Below are 18,897 nucleotides of genomic sequence, written 5' to 3'. Positions count from 1 at the left end.
ACTAGATTTGAGACTGATGCCAGGCCGTGTTTCTTTGGTGCCAAGGGAGACTGAGCCAGCACCATTAGCTTCTTGTAAGAAGAGGGAGCTTAATGGCTTTCCTTGTGGAAAGCTAATGTTTAGCCTCTCCTTGTGGGAGGACAGTGTATCTCAGCTCCAGCCTGCCCCACTTCTGGGAAGACGCGGTGCTGGCTGATGATGCCAGATCTCTGACTTACTCCAGTCTCTTGCCAGTCACGGGGGCTGTGTGCCAGCTGCTCAGGGTACTGGTAGGAGTGGACTTCACAGGGGGGATCAGGTGCATTTTGGAGGCTGTTCCTTGCTCTTCCGAGTGCAAGCTTACCCGCAGACTGCTTGAAGAAGTGGAGCTTGAAGTGGGAGTCTCTGGACTTCCATGGACTCCTAGAGGATGAACACTGATCTGGATCAGGACTCTCACTCAGGCAATAGCTGTGGCCGTATGGGAAAGGAACAAAGCCATCACAAGACGGGCACAGTTTAAAGCCCAAAGGTTTTGAGTCTGCCATTTGACATGCAAAGTACCACCAAGTACCAAGTGTGGGGGGGGGGGGCATCCCACCCACCTTGGAAGGCCCATATTGAAAAAAAGCGTAAAATAAAAATTACCAAGGCTAACGGAAGATAATTTGAACTTGTTCCATCTCGCTGCCACAGGTGGTCAGAGGGAATGAGGAACAGCTGTGATCACTCTGCCTTTATACCCTCAGGTGGGGGGCCAAGGACATGCACATTGCAGGCATGGTCCAATGGGCACTTCTATGCAAATGACTGTGGCTTTGGACATGAGGAGCATGCTGTGCACCTGATGTGAGATCCACTCTGGCACATACTTGAAGAACCACCTATTTAAAGCACTCAAGTGAACAAAGGCTTGTGGCTATGAGAACATATGAAGAGAGATGTACTTATGGTGTTGTGGGGATTCCCTGATAACTGCACGCACTGGAACAACTAGGCACAACAGAGACAGTTTTAGCTCCAGCTCCTTCACCTAGGTTTAAAGTGGCCACCACTGCACTATGGACCTTGGGCTAGCAAAATCCATCCACTAGTCACCAAGGAATTTTAACTCTGCATTGAGGGGGTTCAACTAGCTCCTTCTGGCCTTAGGCCCTATGAATTTATCTATACCCAGGCTCTTTCACAAGCACATGCATGGGTTCATTTCACAGCCACTGCAGAGGCAGAGTGTGACCTACAGAAGTAGTGATGAAAAAAGTTTAATTTTCAAATCTGTATTTTATAATCATTGAAAGGTGAGTGTCAACATACAAATAAAAACTACCAGTGTTAGAAACATGCACAATGCATATAAAACCCCCCCCCACAAATCTGACGACATAAACATAAGAATCTGGGGATACAAATGTGATATGCAGTCATACACATTGCTTTAAATAAATAAGTCTCTGGCTCAGAGGCCTCAATTATGGCAGCAAAAACCAGATATTTAAAAATTCCTACCATTTCTAAGCTTGAAGCTCTGATTTCTATTTAAACCCACAATGGTGTCTCCCCATTAAGTTTATCACCTGGTGGCTGGGAAGTTTACCCTGGATACTGTACTAGATGGTTCACTTCCAGTACAGCAGTTCCTGTCCGATAGTGGCCAGTACCAGCTGCTTTAGAAGAAGGTGCAAGAAATCCCTTACTGGACAATTATCAAGTAACTGTCCCCTAGGGGAAGATTCCTAACTCCAGGCAGTTGAGTGGTTGGCTTATGCCCTGGAGTACGAAGGCTTATCACCACAAACCATGGGACGGAGGTGGTCCTCAAGTAACAGTTAAAGAAAGCCAGGTGGAGGACAAGTATCTGAATCCACTTGTAGAGCAAGCGCGGTTCTGAGAATTGGGGGATGCATGAATGAAAAGATTATCAGCAGCTAGCGGGTTTCACAGAAATGCCTTTTTTCAAGGGAGGAAACCAATGTTTTTTTAAACTAGGATCAACAGCTTGGCACATCAGCACTGTGCTGCATGAAACAAAGTAAAGTTCAAAGGAAGCTAATGAGAAGATACTCTGCTACCAGTCTAAGGGACCTATGTTCGGTTTATCCCATTAAACTACTGCTACAAATATTATTCGTGACTTTAAAAAAAAAAAAAGAAGAAGAAGAAGAAGTAGACACCAACTATTACTTGTACAAAAATACAATTACATCCCTGAAGGGTATTTTATACCTACCAACAGCAATCACGCACTCAAGAAGACAGGACAGCTTGACAGCCTCCACAACAAACCCGAACACACAATACAGAAACGGGACTGAAAACTAACACTGTTCATAATGTATATAGTCTTCTGATTTTTCCAGCAGCAACAGCACAGTTGTTCAGATGTATGCATCATTCAGCTCTGCACCATTAAGAATGCTGGCAGCACAGAATTAGGATATTAGCCGTGTGCATGAGCTCCAATACCAGGGCAAATGTTAGTAGTTTAATGATGTGGAGGAGTTATTTGCTTGAAATTTTAACCTCACACAGAAGCAGCAGGAGGCCCTTTGGCTGTTGGTGGATCCATCTCTGCTGGTGGAAAAAGGACGACGACTATGTGGATACATCTTTCCCTTTCATACAGAGGAGCAGGTTATACCCTGGCCGGGTGCGTATTGAACAGCTGACAAGACAGCTACGTATCCATTACAGTAATGCACCCAGCCCTGATTCAGCACAGTGCTTAAAACACGTTTCAGTCCATACTGGATCTTGCTTAAGTGCTTTGCTGAAGTGGGGACCAAGCCAGCATTGCTTGTGCACCCAATATTCTCAGTGACACAGGATTTTTGGGTGCACAGACCAAACTCTGCCCCCTCACACTGCACACCATTCTGAATGACTTGGAGCTTGATCCAGCACCCACTGAACAAGAGTGGCACATATCTGGAGAGCAGGATATGGCTTCTGCTCTGATGAGATGGTTAGTTAACCCATTTGTTTTAGATTCTCAATACTGAGAACCTGAGGGCTGTGTGTTACCCATGTGAAAATGTTCATTTCACATCCACAGATAATACTTAGTCCTGCCATGAGTGCAGGGAACTGGACTAGATGACCTCGAAGTCCCATTCCAGTCCTACGATTCTATGACCTGGAGTGAAATGAGAGCTGAGCTGCTCTGGGGTCATGCTACTGAGATTGTAAAATTTGAACCAGAAGGAGCAACCAAATACCCGTGCAAAGCTGTGCTTCTGGAAAGTTGTCTGGAAAATCATTTGAATCACCACCCATAATCTGAGCATGTAAATTGAGCACTCCATCATCTGTGCGCGCTCTCAGCCTGTGCACTAAAGGAAGCAGGAGACCAGCAGACATAGTAGGATGTGACATGTGCCTCAAGCCCCTACCATGATGCTAGTGCACAAGGGGGCTCAGTTAAGGTTCCCTTCCCAACTTAAACTCTGATGTTTCCTGACTCTTCAGCACTTCACTCGGCAACCTTAACATTCCTTTAGTGTTTTTAGAAAATACACTTCTAATTTCTTCCCCAATCCACCGCAGAGCAGCTGGAGACAGTCCCTATGTTCTCTGCACTCAGTAGTGGCCTGCTATTCATGGCCTGCTATTCCTGTCCACCTTGGGGTGGACAGCAGGCAGCCCCACTGGAACAGAAATCCTCAGACATACCAACAATCAGTTCATGTTGGATCTCAATGTCTCATTCCTTGCCCTTTTGCTGATGAAGTTGAGAAAATTCTACATATTTCCTGCTCTGTGTATTCACGCTGATGAGCTCCTGGGCTAAGTTGGCATCCATGTGCACAGGATTTTTTACACAGTAGATCAAGTCCTAAGAGACGGTACAGAACTTCACAGCTTTTGGTTTGCCTGCTGGTGGTTTACTATACCGGCACTTACTAATGCTGGTGAGAAGGCTGTCTTGGTACTAGAGTATGAACCAGAAAAGACAAACAAACCAACAATCCCTCCCCTAAACCATTCAGCAGAGGACTTTTTACATGTAAGCTCAGATGCAGGAGCCTGCTAGTCACCAGCTATGAGAGCTCTACACCTGTCAGCCCACTCTGCTAGGAAAGAATCCAGCTTGATGCCATGCTCCTCAGGCACCAAGGATCAGCTCTGGAGTCTTCTCCTCCCTCAGGGCTAGAAGAATTGATTGCAATGACACCAGCGTAGCTCCCAGTGCCACATAGCTGCTGCTCTCTCCTCCTGCTCCCCAGCAATGCCAAGAGTTCACGTCAATAAGCCGGGACCCAGCCAGGCCAAGGGTTCAGTACATGGACTCGTCTCCCACCGTGGTGAAGGGAAGGCTGTAAGTGCTGCTCTTGCTGCGCTTACTCTTCTTGCTCCAGGCCAGCAGGGTGCTGGCGCTCTTGCTGTTCATGAGGCTCTTCCTGCTATTCTCTTTATTGTTCTTCAGCAGCGCGCCCCCTGATGACATGGCCACCAACCTCCTGTCCACCTGCCAGAAAGAATTAAGTCAAGGAGTGTTAAGATATAGCCCCGAGAGGGGAGGAATAGAAACAAACACACAGCTTTTATTAAGGCCAGTGCTGTATGTGGGTAAATGCCACTTACATATGTGCTGTAGGAACAAAATGGCCTGGAGCACTGAATGAATCCAGAGACTGGAACTTCCAGAGTAATGTACAAACACTACGTCAATCCCCGCAATGCTCCAGGATTCTGGTAAGTTTCATCCCTAGAATCCAGTTCTGACCTTGCACCAGTTATATACTGGGGGACTTCCACGCAAGCAAGAGCAGAATCAGGCCCAGAGAGTTTAAGGGACTTGCCAAAGCAGCCTGCAGATGGAGCTGAGGCTGGAGGGCTCCAAGCTTGCAATCCTGTGCCTAGACCACTAGCCGGTGCTGCTGACTATCCACTTTATTGTAACTATGTGGTTTTCACCATACCAGGGAGCATCCACGTCCTGCTCAGAGTCCTGGGAATCCCTCCTTTGCTTTACAGTCCCCACTCTCCAGACACCACCTTCTGACCCAAAATCCATCTGACCAGCAGGACCTCAATCCTGAGCAACCAGGACTGGCTTTGCTTCCAAGCCCATCATCACTACTTAACTAGCCACAGGGCAGCTGAACAGCAGAGTGCACCGACTCTTTCCCATCTCCCCACAGCCACCACACCTCCGGACACTTGCTCCCTAGGCCAGCAGAGACCAGGATTGAGAACAGACTGCTTAATCTCCCACAGCCCAATGCCCCAGACCAGTCTCTAGGCCAGCCCCTGGAGAATGTATCAGAAGGAGAATAAAACCCAAGATGTTTCTAAAGGCAAAGCTTCAGGCCTGATTTTCAAAAGCGTGAAGTCAACAGGGAGCTGAGAGCCGTGGGCACTCAAGTACCTCTGGAAAAGTCAAGCCCTCACTCAGTGGAAAGCAAAGCTATGGCTGCCAGAAAGGTCCCTCTTCACTCCTACAGGGCCACCGACGCCTGATCTATGCTACAGAGTTAGGTCAACATAATGCAGCTTACGTCGACCTACTTATGTCCGCCTACACACTACAGCTATGCTCCCTCCGATGTAAGTGCCCTATTACACTGACATAGTAACTTCCTGACCATGTGAGGCATTGGGCTTATGTCAGCGTCATTAGAGTGACACAGCGTAGGTGTAGACACTGCCTTACTTACATCAGCTATCCGTGGTCATTCTTGTCAGTTTCATGGCTCCAGAAACTGACAAGAGCATCTCAGGCTGGTGATGGACTCCAGCTACAGCCTGGTTGCCCCCCATCATGGCTTCCCCTCTCCCAGCTGGGCAGCTGCCTGTGCTCGCTGCTCCCCTCTCAGGGAGCAGAGAAGCCCAGGCAACTACCCACCACTTTTGGCAGAGAGCAGGGAGGCAAGAAACCAGGGTGGTTGCTGGGCTTCTGGCAGGAAGCCGAACTGAGAGCCTGGCCAGCAGCTGGGCTCCTGGCGGGGAGGTGACAGCCCAGGGTCTCAGCCCCTCACACTGTCCTCCTTCAGATGGGGAAGTGCTCCTGGGGAGTACATGCACCATCAACAGAAGGACAACAGTGTGGACATCAGCCGGCATGTTAATTACTGCACTGGCCGTAAGTTGACCTAATATGGGTTGACTTAAGTCTGCAGTGCAGACATGCTCAGGTCTCAGCTGGTTTATTGCCACATGCTTTATTATTTCCAGACTCCACTACCCAAAGTATCCTGAAGAGGCAAAGCATCACCCAGCTTGAGTTGATCTCAGCAAGCCTCTCTCTGCCAGCCCTGGCTTTCCCGATACCATATCTACCTAAGGGGCTTTTGCTAAGGTTCAGACAAAGCAAGAAGGTGAATTACAACGGTCTGTCCACTGGAACTCTGCAGGGTTACCACGCCAATGTCTACACCCTCTTCCCGGACGCTCTTCAGCAGCTGCACCACCTCAGCATGCTTGGACCACTTGCAGTCCTCGCTGTTCACAGAGACTATGTAGTCTCCTTCCTTTAGCCCGGCTTCCTGCAAGACAGCAAACAAAGGCCAAATGGAGCCTGTAATGTCCCAGCATGGCTACAGAACCCCTCTTTCAGGAACTAGCAGAGACTCAGCATTTCCTTCCCCGAAGTTCAATACAGCATGACCCTAGGACTCCGGCTGCACTATCGGAAGCATGGAGATGTTCCTAGGAAAATGCTCTGCCTGTTTAACCATTTGCAGAGGCATTAAAGGAGACTACTTCTGCAAGATCTGGGGTAGGTCTGAGCCAGCAAAGCACTTAAACTACGAGTAGTTTCCATCTACTTCAACAGAGCTTAAAGCAAAGCACATGCTTAAGTGCCTTACTGGACTGGGGTCACAGAGCTCAATCCAATGCTCAGTGAAGTCAATGGAAAGACTCCCACTGGTACAATGGGCACCAGATGAGACTAGTAGTGAACACACAGAACATTACTGGTTACCAGTCTGGTCTTTCAAATACCCTATTAAAAGATCCAGTAGATAAATGCTCTTCTCCCATGCCTATTTCTGTGGGTCTTCCTATGTTTCCCCCCCAACCCCAGCCCTCTGGAAGGCTTTTCCTTTGAGCAGCTCTTCTGCCCTTTCCCACCAAAGCTTGACCCCTTATGGCCCTTCCCTTTCAATCTGTTCTGTTCCTTCCCCACCCCTACTCCACTCCCAGACTAAATTCCTTTCCCAGCCATTCCCAGGTCCATCCCTCCACCCCCAGCCATCCTCTGTTCATGTTTCCAATCTCCCTCCCTGGCCCCTCGTCCAATCTCCGTATCTCTGGCCCCCTCTCCAAGCTCCCTGTCCCAGTCTCTTTGCCCAGTCAGCTTCAATACATCTCCTGCCCCCCACCTCTTGGCTCCACATCAGATAAGTCTCCCTCTCCTCCCCCTCACCAGTTCCCAGTCTTCTCTGTCCCATCCCCAGCTTCCAGTCCCCTTGTCCAGCCAGTCCCAATCTCTGCTGCCTGTCCAATTTCCCTTCCCACACTCCACCATGCCAGCCTCCAGTCCAAGTGTCTTCCCATCCCCAAGACTCCTTGCCCGGATCTACTCCCCCATTGCCTGGGTCCAGTTCTGGTCCCCTCTGCATTCCAATCAGGTTGCTGCCCTCCTTCTCACTGCTGGCACAGTACCTGGGGTGGCACTGAACACAGGAGAGAGTCTCCTTGCTCTCAGTTCTGGTGTCTGGATCTAGCACGGCCTGGAGTAGCCAATAACCGCGGGGAAAGTCCCACTAGCCCTGGGCGCTAGAGCATGCTTAATGCATACAGCATCTTTGGGGAATGATGCAGTGACATTCTAGTGAGTCTCTATTGACCATGTGCCAAATAGGATTTTTCAGAGACTTGTAACTCAGCCAGATTTAGGAGGACTTTCATGAGGATGACAAAAGATGCAAAGGTCAACCCCCTGCCAAATTTCAAGTGTCTGCTCCAAAGCATGGAGGTGCAAAAGCTTCCCGAAGAAAAAAAAAAAAAAGTCTCCAGAATTTTTTAATGTAGGCAAATCAAAGCATTTTCTCTCAGCTCATCCTCAAAAGGGATGAATTTATTATTTTTTGGGGGGAGGAGCAGGGATGGGGGATTCAGTCTGAGACTGACACTCAGCATAGGAAATATCAACCCAAATGGTTCCAGTTTGGTCCAAGTTATTAGCAGCTGAGAACATGGTCTCACACAGAGAAATGCCAGGCCCTCTGAATCAGAGGTGCTGCTACTAACCCTGTCTGTCTCTCCAGTGAGGCTAGTGGGGATGAGGGAAGCACTAGCTACTTACGGATGCACAGCCCCCAGGTATCACTCCCGCAATCAGGACAGGGGAATCCCCTCGGAGCGTCAACCCAAAGCCATTTTCTCCTCTGGCCAGATGAACTCGCCGTGCAGGGCACCACTTGTTTTTGGCTGAAAAAACTGACAGAGGCCCCTGGATAAACAGACATAGGACAATGTGTTTCAGTGCAGCGGGCCTCTCGAGAGTCCAGGCCTAGTCCTCTGGCTCACAGAGATCCCACTGACTTTGACTCATTGTCCAAGGAAGCACGAAACTGGATCATTTGTGCTCCGCAGACAATCCTGGTTTGTGCCCCCCAAGCAGCGTTTACACTGACTAGATGTCAGAGCAACTGCAAACATTCAGTTGTCCAAAAGCCAGGGAGGTATTTTGGGGTTGGCAATAATTAACCAAATGACATTCAACCCATTCCACACTATTCAATCCATTTCTTGCACGTGCGTTGGGAGGGGACGGGGGGGGGGGGGGGGCAGCGCAAGATCTAGCCATCGAGAGCAGTTGCCAGAAACTGGGAGCTTCTGTCAGTTAAAAGAACGTCTGCGGTTAGATTCAGTCCTTCGGCCAAAATTAGAAGAAAACAAAGAGCCAGACCTACTTACCATTAGTACATGGAACGGACTCTTCAACTCCCTCCCTTGAGATCAAAGTCCCAGCACTGGAGGGAGGGGGGGGAGGCAGGCCCTAGCTCAAGACTCTAGTCTAGGAACCGCAATCTAGCTAGCTATGGGCCCGAAACGGGGCACAGTGCCAACCCTCTGCACAGAGATGGATTTCATCCTTAGAGTCAGATCCTACTGCCAGTGAAAGCAATGGCAAAGCTTCCCTCAATTTCAGCAAGAGCAGGACTGGGACTTACTTCAGGGCACCTTTGCAAATGTCCCTGGTTCCTCTGCTGTGGCTGTCAAGCTGTCCAGAGCGCAGATGCCTGTAATATTCTGCTACGCTGAAGCCCCCCTGGAAGCTGTATGCTGCACACATCCACAGATCCCACTGAGGAATACACTAAAACTGCATCATCTACTCAGGACACTCCCTACACTAACACCGGAACAAATCAACATACCCTTAGAGCCCCGACCAGGGTTATTCTATCTACTACCCAAGATCCACAAACCCGGAAATCCTGGATGCCCCATCATCTCGGGCATTGTCATTCTCACTGAAGGACTGTCTGGATATGTGGACTCTCTACTTCGACCCTATGCCACCAGCACTCCCAGCTATCTCCGTGACACCACTGATTTCCTGAGAAAACTACAATGCATTGGTGACCTTCCAGAAAACACCATCCTACCCACCATGGATGTAGAGTTTCTCTACACAAACATCCCACACACAGAAGGAATACAAGCTGTCAGGAATAGTATCCCTGATGATGCCACAGCACAACTGGTTGCTGTGCTCTGTGACTTTATCCTCACACACAATTATTTCAAATTTGGTGACAATATATATATCCAGACCAGTGGCACTGCTATGGGCACCTGCATGGCCCCACAATATGCCAATATTTTTATGGCTGACCTGGAACAATGCTTCCTCAGCTCTCGTCCCTGTTCATGGCCTCCTTCTCTACCTACGTCAACCACTGGATTTATTTTAATCTCCATTATCTGGACCAAGGGAAAGGACTCTGGAAAAATTCACCATGATTCTCAACAGCTTTCTACCGCTGCCATCACTACATCGCTCGCGACCAATCCTAGCGCGTGAGGTTCCAGTTCTCTAGAGTACCCTCAGTGTGTCATATATAAGGTGGATGGTTCACCATTAACACCCACCTATACCGCAAAACCCTACGACCGCTCTTGCCTACCTTCTGCTCCAGCTTCCATTCTGGGCACACCATACACGATGTCCATATTGGTCTACAGCCAAGCACTGAGGTACAACGCATCTGCCTCGCAACCCCGTCGACAGAGACCAACACCTATACCAAAATCTCCACCAGCATCTCAAACACAATACCCGCATAGGAAATCAGAACAGCTCAACAGACAGACGTGTACAGAAGCTTCCTACTGCCAAGACAAACCCAGAAGAAAGAAACCAACGGACTCCACTGGAGTCCGCAGCACATACAGTCCCCCAGCAAGACTCGCTCCTCACCAGACGATCATCTCGCGACCCATCTAACAACCTCCCTCGCGACGCATTTAGTGACTCCACGCTTTTCACAGCCATTGGGTGGCAGGCCAGTCCTCACCCACAGACACTCCTGCCAACCCGACGCAATTCTCCACCAGTAATTGCACACCTGCCATTAGTAACTCTAACTCAGGAATCAATCATGCACCCCCTCTGATGCCACAACTCTGCATTCATACATTATTCGATATACCGCGACGAATTCAGTGCACTAGGTCCTAACTCCCATTAAACAAGCAACACATCAACCACACTTTGCGTTCATTCACTGCATGTCCAACCAATATATAGTTATTAATTCGCCATCAATTGCGCAATAGCCCTCTGCTTGTGGTGGGCGTAACTGACTGTCCGTCTGGAAACGCGTAAATGAGACACCTAACTCAGATGAATTAGGTAATGGCAATATACAAAAACCTGTAGGACGATCACGCTCTCTCAGTCGTTCGCTGGAACAGAGCCGTTAAAGTGAGTCACTCCGTTCCATGCAGCTCAAAAACACTTCAACCAGACTTCAAAGAGAAACTGTGTTGAGCTCAGTTCAATCTAGCCAACATTTGTACCACCACTCAAGCTACGGATTTAAACAGACTTGATGGCTTGGCCATTCAGAAGACCAGTTTCTCTCTACTTGGGTTTTCACCACCTCAACTGCCTAGAACGATAGCACTGACGCCTTTCATTCGTCTCCGTCTGAATTTGGAGACTAACTCATTGTTATCGTCTAGCTGTTTTGTGCTGAGTCAGATTGTTAGTGACATCTGCCCCTGGAAATTTCCACTACATGTACCCAACGAAGTGGGTATTCACCCACGAAAGCTCATGCTCCAAAACGTCTGTTAGTCTATAAGGTGCCACAGGACTCTTTGCTGCTTTTACAGATCCAGACTAACACGGCTCCCCCTCTGATACTGCACACAGCCTGGGCACCCTGCACAAATTGTTCCACTGGAAGCTGGCCACGCTATGCTACTCAATTCACAGCTGCAAATGGGATCAGATTAGGGACGAAGGCGAGGCTGACATTAAGCATTTTGTTCCCCTGAGCTGGGAAGTACCCGCCCCACTGGCAAAACTGCTGCTGGCCACTACTTACACCAAGAGCCTTCCGTCAATCAATGGGACGCCTTCTGCAACCAGTCTGAGAAGCTAGCATGTTGGCTGACATCCACACAGGCTCCATCTAGTGTCACATTGGCTTGCTGGTGACATGGATCTGTGGGCAGCTTTTGTCTCATTTTAAATCATACTCTCCCCTTTGCCAGTGAAGGTGCCTTTTGAAGCCTGGAAGCAGCATCAGCACCACTTAGTTCCCTGGATGAAGAGTCAGCACAAGGAGAGGTGACAAAGGCTCAAGCATCTCCATTAATTTCTATGGCAGGATGCACTGAGCTGGCTTTGTCAGCTTCCCCTGTGACTGCATCTGTCTGTCCACTTATTGTCTCTTGCCTTGTACTTAGATGGTCAGCTCGTTGGGTAAGGATTGTCTTTTGGTCCTGTCTTGGTTTGTACAGCACCTAGCACAATGGGATCCTGGTCCCTGGCTGGGACTAGTAAAAAAATAATTAAGAGACTCACTTCCACAAAGCTGAGACAACTGCATATGGCAAAACTGCTCGCAGCCCGCACTGGGCCGTGTTCGCTTTTGCTATAGAAAATCCTCTACAACCCAAGACATAAAAGGAGGAGATAACATACCAAAGAGAATGAAGCCATGTGCCACCTACTGGTTTTGCATTAGGGTTGGTCTGCACTCAGGCTGAGGATGATTTCCAGCTTGGGCAGACATAGGCCTGATCCAGCCAACATCGTAGTGGAGATGCAGCTGCACCAGCTGGCGGGACGGGCTAGCTGCCCCAAGCACAATCCCACTCAGTACCCTGCCTACTTACCTGGGCTGCTGCAGCTACACTGCTGTTCTCAGCACGCTAGCATGCATGGGTCTACCTGAGCTGGAAATTACAGCTTCAGCTCGAGTGTAGATGTACCCTTAGACAGGCTGCCTGTAGCGACACTGTCACCTGGACTAGCTCTCAGGTTCTTGGGGCTGCTCAGAGCACCAGCCAGAAGCTTCTAGATGCTGCATTCAATGGTCCCCCCATCGCTTGGCCTCAGAGCAATTTCACTGTTAGTTTTGATAGGCACCAGGCGCTGGCCTGTTTCCTGTCATCACTGTTACATACCAGTCTATGGAAGATGTCCGTCACCTTCACCTGGGAGAAGTTGGGAGATTTTATTTCTGGTCTCTGATTCGTTTTGGCTAAGAGTTAAAGAAAAAAACAAAGACGTTCCATTGTTGCATGAATGAACCAGCAGCTGTTGCTCATGTATGTATCCAGTGGCCAGGCAGACTCAGCCTCTCATGCTGACCATTCCTTGTACCTCCCCACCTGTCTGCATCCATCTGTTTGTTGCCTCTTGCCTTATGCTCAGATTATAAGCTCTTTGGGGCAGGCACTATCTTTTTGATATGTGTTTGCAGAGCACCTAGACAATGGGGATCTGGTCTATGACTCGTCTCCCATGATTAGTAGTGTCAGGACAGCAGTGTATTCATCAGAAAAAGCCCAACCCTGCTCAGGTGACAGACCAACATAACAGGCCCAGACTCCCAGCTGGTGTAAATCAATGGAGCCAGGCCAGTTACTCCATCTGATGGCTTGGCCCACAATTTGCATCACCACATAACTGCACTTCAGGAAATTGCTGCATAATACCAGAACATATTAAACAAACCACCTGATCTGGGTGTTCTGGGTCTAATCCTAACTCTGCCACCAGCTTGCTGTGTGATCCTGGGCAAGTCACGTCCCTTCTTTGTGCTGCAGTTCCCCCTCCTTTGTAAAATACTTTCCATACCCACTTAGGGGGTGGGGTAGATGGAAGAAATGTAGCTTAATGTTGATGAAGTGAATCAAATTTCTTGGATTAGTAGTGCCACAAAAATACCAATTCTCCTCTCATTCTTCAGAGTGGAGGAAAGGGCTAGGCTTTCATATCCTGTCCGTCACCGGGGTCTGAGACAAAAAATTGCAACTTTAGAACATTATCAATGAGCAATAACTCTCCCAACATGGCTCCTGCAAGTGCACATGCCAATTTAATTTGAGAGGGGATAATTTAGCACGGAAAAGGACTTGCATAAGAACATAAGAATGACCCACACTAGGTCAGACTAAAGGTCCATCCAGTCCAGTATCCTGTCTACTGACAGTGGCCAATGCCAGGTGCCCCAGAGGGAGTGAACAGAACAGGGAATGATCAAGTGATCTCTCTCCTGGCATCCATCTCCACTCTTGGACAAACAGAGGCTAGGGACACCATTCCTTACCCATCCTGGCTAATAGCCATTTATGGACTTAACCTCCATGAATTTATCCAGTTCTCTTTTACACCCTGTTATAGGGACTAAGGGAGGAGGAGCCTGAAGGATCAAAGACCCTCAGGAAGACAGTCAATAGAGCTTCCAATACCTCAAATGACACTTACGATGAATGTCAGAAGCATCTCCGGTTTCAAAGAAGTCTTCCTCGTGATCAATTTCCGAGTATTTGCTAAGCGAGCGCTTGTGAGCGAAGGAGAGGACCTCCTGGAGGATGTCCATCTTCCTCAGGATCTTACACAGGCTATGGATCCTCATGGCTTCTTCGTGTCGCATGATAGCTTTTTTCAAATGAGCCTTGCCTACAAAGTACAAATGCCATAATATACCCGTCACTGACAGGACAGATCATTCATGCAGGACTATATTCCCTCCAAGCCACTAGCAGATCAGCAGAAAGCGGTCCCAGTAACTTCACTGCTACTTTTGGCAAGCTAGCTCGATCAAAGCTAAGTCAGGAGGGCCTACACCAGCTGCAACCACAGCTCCCAAATGCAGCACAGACCTGCCCAAACATGAAGTGCTCCATCTTGAGCTGAGTGGAGGTAGCACCAATCACGGACATGCAGGCCTCACCTCTAGGTCTCACAGGAGTTGTCGTGCTCAGTGGGCCTGGGCAATGACATGGAGTTTTCAATTCAGTTCTTTATTGGTATAGGGTTCCCCCTCTGCCCCCACGCAGGGCTATTGCTCAGTCCAACATGGGTTCAGGTATGATTTAGGACGTGTCATTTAAAATCTGCTGTAGCCAAACAAGTTATTGGGCTCTTTACAGGAGTAACTGTGTGTGCTTTAGACGCTTGAATTATATACAGGTCAGACTAGGTCCCAAACTCCCTTCTGGCCTTAAACTGAATTTATGAACACAGATGCAGAGTCAGGAAGCTACCTGTCGCCAGAGATAAACCATGGAATAAACACTCTTTTGCTAACAATCTTATGGCAGTTCCAGTTTAAAGACACATGATGTCAACATAGTCCAGTAAATTACTCTGGATTTACACAGGTGTAAGAGATCAGAACCTGACATACCAGATTCTATGCTATAAATACGTTTCTCAGAAGTGAATATTTGTGCTGTAGGATGTTGACAAGACAAGTATCATTAGGCCCCGTTCTCTACTAGGAGAAAACTTCATTAAAATAAGTATTTTTCATTTTCTGTCCAACAGATCAATCTATATTAAAAATACACACCACTATTTGGAATTCTCGGACACTGGAGTGAACTTGGTTTTGTAAGTGCTATCATGGACTTCCTGCTTTTTCCTGTCATGTACAGAAACACATAGGGATGGTCTGTCTGGATTTGGTGATCAAAGGATTACTCAACAGATAATAGCAATTAAGAAATATACAAGCCCAGGCATGTCCTGAAAAGTTCTCAGATAATTATGTTGCTTTCTAATTAATCTTAACATTGGACCAGAATCTCCCTCTACTCCCCAGAGAACATTAGGTCATGTTCTAGAACTAAAGTCAACCGTCTGAGCTGGCACTTCTGCCTCCAATATTACTTAGCTGGAGATGAAGGTGTGCTGACTGCTGCTGACAAGGCGGTATAACATCTTACATGGTTGGTCTAAAAATCAATGGTTTTCAATCTTTTTTCATTTGCAGACCCCTACAAAATTTAAAATGCAAGGTATGGACCCATTTGGAGATCTTATACATAGTCTGCAGAACCCCAAGAGTCCACGGACCACAGGTTGAAAACCACTAGTCTAAATGTATTGAAGTTACAACCCAATGAGCTACAGAGGAGGCAAGGAAGACTGCTCTTTTGTGAGAAAGAAAAGAGGGACCTTTCTGTGGATATGTTAAAATTTAACCTCTGCATCCTGGGAATATACAAGAGCAGAGACTGATGTCTACATTTTCCATTTTTTGTAAGAATTAATAGGGCCATCTTGTCATCTTGGTAGAGAAGAGCAATAGAGCCAGATTCCCAGCTGGTGTAAATTAATGTAGCTCCAGTGAAATCAATGGAGCCACACACCAATTTACATGAGCTGTGGATCTGGCCCCCTAAATCTTAGCAAGATGTCATTTGGAATAGCCGGCTTGTGAAGGTCTGTTGGGAACACTTAAGGATTCTCATCTGTCTCACTAGTACAATTATGATAATATCTAAACCTTCTTGTTTAGAAGATTTCAAAACTAAACTAGGCAAAGCAGCTAGTAGGGAACAATTCAGCTGTGGGCTGAAGATAAAATTTATCCCCAGTAGTTCTTTGTCTCTTGGTTTTTCATGCTTTCTAAATCATAGAAGTCTTAGATGCACAATGACACAAAAGTGGGGGGCTTGGGGGGAGGCAAAGCAGATATGACAAACTAGAGCTTAAGACCCAAGTTTTCTATTGTTCCAGTTGCTTCAGAGACAGCTGTTAGAATAAAAAAAACCAACATCGCTGAAAAAGCAAGTGATAATTTTTTTGCCTTTTTTTGACAATCAGTATCAAAGGGACAAAAAGATAGGAACTATGGTTCCCCCACCACCACAAAGTATCCTCCTGTGATCAGGTTGATAACTTGAAAGCCAGGCGTCACCCTGCATTTGAAACTTTCAGTAAATCCAAGCAAAGGTCTCTTAACTGCCTCAGGTTATGTTAAATGACTCTGAAAGCACCACAGACCATTGATGTGATAAGAGCCATATTCAATAGCTTTTTACAGACAACTAGGTACCTGGGTCTCTTCCTGAAACTGAATTATAAGCCAACATAGCAGAACTTTTTTATATATACTTTCGATAGATAACACTGGTGTTTACTTTTAAGCATTTTTTCTATTTACATTTTCAGTTCTGGGATGTTACAGGAGCAGTCAGACAATTAATTATTAAATAGTAGCAGTGATGGCATGGTGTTTACCAGAGCTAGTTTTTACCACTTTGGGAAAAAATAGTTTGTCCTACTTTAAGACATTTTCTATTTTGAAAACTGTTTCATTAATGCATACTACATTACACTTGGAATACTACATAATGAAAACTAGCTGTGGTTACATAAGGAGGTAGATCCAGACATTAAATTTAGGATTGTATGAATAAAAAATAAAACTCTGGTGGGCATAAAATACTAATATATTATATAAAATTGCTGATCAGAATGTCTATACATTTTGGTCTGGTATTGTCCTCAAAGAAGTTATACAAGTCCTGACTCATTTAAGTTTTCAATATTTATATAACAAAAGTCAAACACATTCAATTATATGAAAATAATAATGCAGAGTTGTAGGGTTTTAGCGTTGAGCAATCAGAAGCATGCCGATTCATAGACCAGCAGTCCAGATCCATTTGGCCATCCTGCAGCAAGAGACAAATTCCAATGCAACAGAGAGATTAAGCCAATTCCTAAATTCTGAATTGATGCATCCAAAGTTTTGAAAAAAGATTTTTTTCTGTGATTGCTGAACACTGATGCAATTGCACCATGAATTCTGTGAAGTTGGATGGAATATCAGATTTTATTTTTTTTTTTTTTTAAATCTGTGACGGGTATTTTTTCCTTGATAGTGGACAAAAACATTGATTTGGAGCTGTAAATATGGCAAAAAGCGGGATTTTTTTGCCTTGCAATTTCTGCACTGGCGTTAATGTAGATTTTTCCAGGTTTATTTCAAGGCGGAGGCTTGAGAAAAGGTTCGTGGTCACATGGATGGTGCGAAGGATGTCAGTTTCAGATGGGGCCTAGAGGAGACAGTCGTTCAAGTATGGAAAGATGACAATGTCCTTTTTACATAGAGAGGCAATGACTACTGCAACAACCTTAGAGAATACACGAGGGGCTGTCGACAGTCTGAAGGGCAGGACCTTGTACCAATAGTGGTCGGTTCCCATAATGAAGTCTGTGGGCAGGATGTATTGTGAAATGAAAGTACATGCCTTGGAGGTCAAAGGCCGAGAATCAATCCCCCTGTTCCAGTTCTGGGATAACAGTGGACAGCGTAACCATCCTGAAGCATTGCAGTTTGAAGAATTTGTTTAGGTTTCAAAAAGGTCTAGGATTGGTCTCCATCCACCACATTTCTCTAGGACCAGAAAGTAATGAGAATAAAAACCCTTCCCTCTGCGTTGGGGTGGGACTGGTTCTGTGGCTCCCAATCTACAAATTATTTCTCTCTTCTCCTAAGATAGGTTCATGAGAAGCATCCCTGAAAAGGGACAGGGAGGGAGGGTGGCGGGGTGGGATAGATAGGAGAGGGATGACATATCTGCCCCGACAACCTCCAGAACCGATTTATCTGAGGTAATTAGCCACCATGATGGAAAGAAAAGGGGGTAGGATGTCGCCAAATTGGTGGGATGTCAAAAGTGGTTGATATGACTGGAGCAGAGGAAGGCTTCTCGGGGCCTCATCCACATCTTCAAAATTGTTTTGGTTGGAAGTGAGAGAGTAGTATCTCCCAGGGAGTCATATGTCTGCATTTGTAAGTGGTTTCTGGCGATGTTGCTGGGTATCTTATTGCCACTCTGAGGTATAACAGTGGTTGGGGGCATGGAGGAAGTAGATAGTTCCCAGGCATCTCTTTGGTGCTGGAGAGTAAATACTGAGAGTGTGGAGAGTTGCCGGGAATCCTTAAGGGAGTGTAGAGAGTCATCCATACACTCCGTAAATAATTTGGGCCCAAATTCTATTGTAATTTGTACCTCGTTAGGAAAGCCCAAGAAGTGCAGCCATGACACTAGCCTCTTAACAGTAGCAGTTTCTATGAATCAGGCAATGGTGTCCGCAGAGTCTAAAGAGGCTTGCAGAGCTTTATGGGCTAAAAGGTGTCCCACAGAGATGAGCTCTTGGAATTGTCCCAGTTTTTCATCAGGATGGTCTTGGCAGAGAGTTCCTGAATTTTAGAGTAGTTAATGTCATACTGAGCCACGACAGCCTTGTAATTGGATGTGTGAAACTGGAGAGTAGTGGATGAATAAGCTTTACATCCAAACAGGTGTCATAAACAGATAGCTAAGGGTTAATGTTTCTTTTACCTGTAAAGGGTTAACAAAGGGAACCAAACACCTGACCAGAGGACCAATCAGAAAACAAGATTTTTCAAATCTCAAAGGAGGGAAGTTTTGGGTGTGTGTTCTTTGTCTCGTCTCTGTTGCTCTCTAGTCTCTGAG

The 18,897-nt window shown here is 46.8% G+C and overlaps 1 protein-coding gene across 3 annotated transcripts in view; it reads right to left on the bottom strand.

Annotated features, from left to right (window-relative positions):
• Positions 1 to 1,250: 1,250 nt before the first annotated feature.
• The window catches only part of RHPN1 (rhophilin Rho GTPase binding protein 1), a 58,738-nt gene continuing 41,091 nt past the window's right edge, over positions 1,251 to 18,897 (bottom strand). For 2 of the 3 annotated variants that reach the window (XM_032763249.2, XM_032763247.2), the window contains 5 exons: positions 13,883 to 14,077; positions 12,577 to 12,653; positions 8,231 to 8,377; positions 6,306 to 6,464; positions 1,251 to 4,444 (listed from right to left, as the gene is read on the bottom strand). In XM_032763249.2, the coding sequence (XP_032619140.1) occupies positions 4,253 to 4,444; positions 6,306 to 6,464; positions 8,231 to 8,377; positions 12,577 to 12,653; positions 13,883 to 14,077 (770 nt within the window). In that variant the 3' untranslated portion in view covers positions 1,251 to 4,252. The remainder of the gene's footprint in view (positions 4,445 to 6,305; positions 6,465 to 8,230; positions 8,378 to 12,576; positions 12,654 to 13,882; positions 14,078 to 18,897) is intronic. The other variant, XM_032763248.2, reaches the window with a different exon arrangement.

The sequence above is a fragment of the Chelonoidis abingdonii genome, chromosome 2 (genome assembly GCF_003597395.2).
Source record: "Chelonoidis abingdonii isolate Lonesome George chromosome 2, CheloAbing_2.0, whole genome shotgun sequence".
Taxonomy (NCBI): Eukaryota; Metazoa; Chordata; order Testudines; family Testudinidae; genus Chelonoidis; species Chelonoidis abingdonii.
Note: the sequence above shows the minus strand (reverse complement) of the source record. Positions and strands in the feature narration are given on the sequence as shown.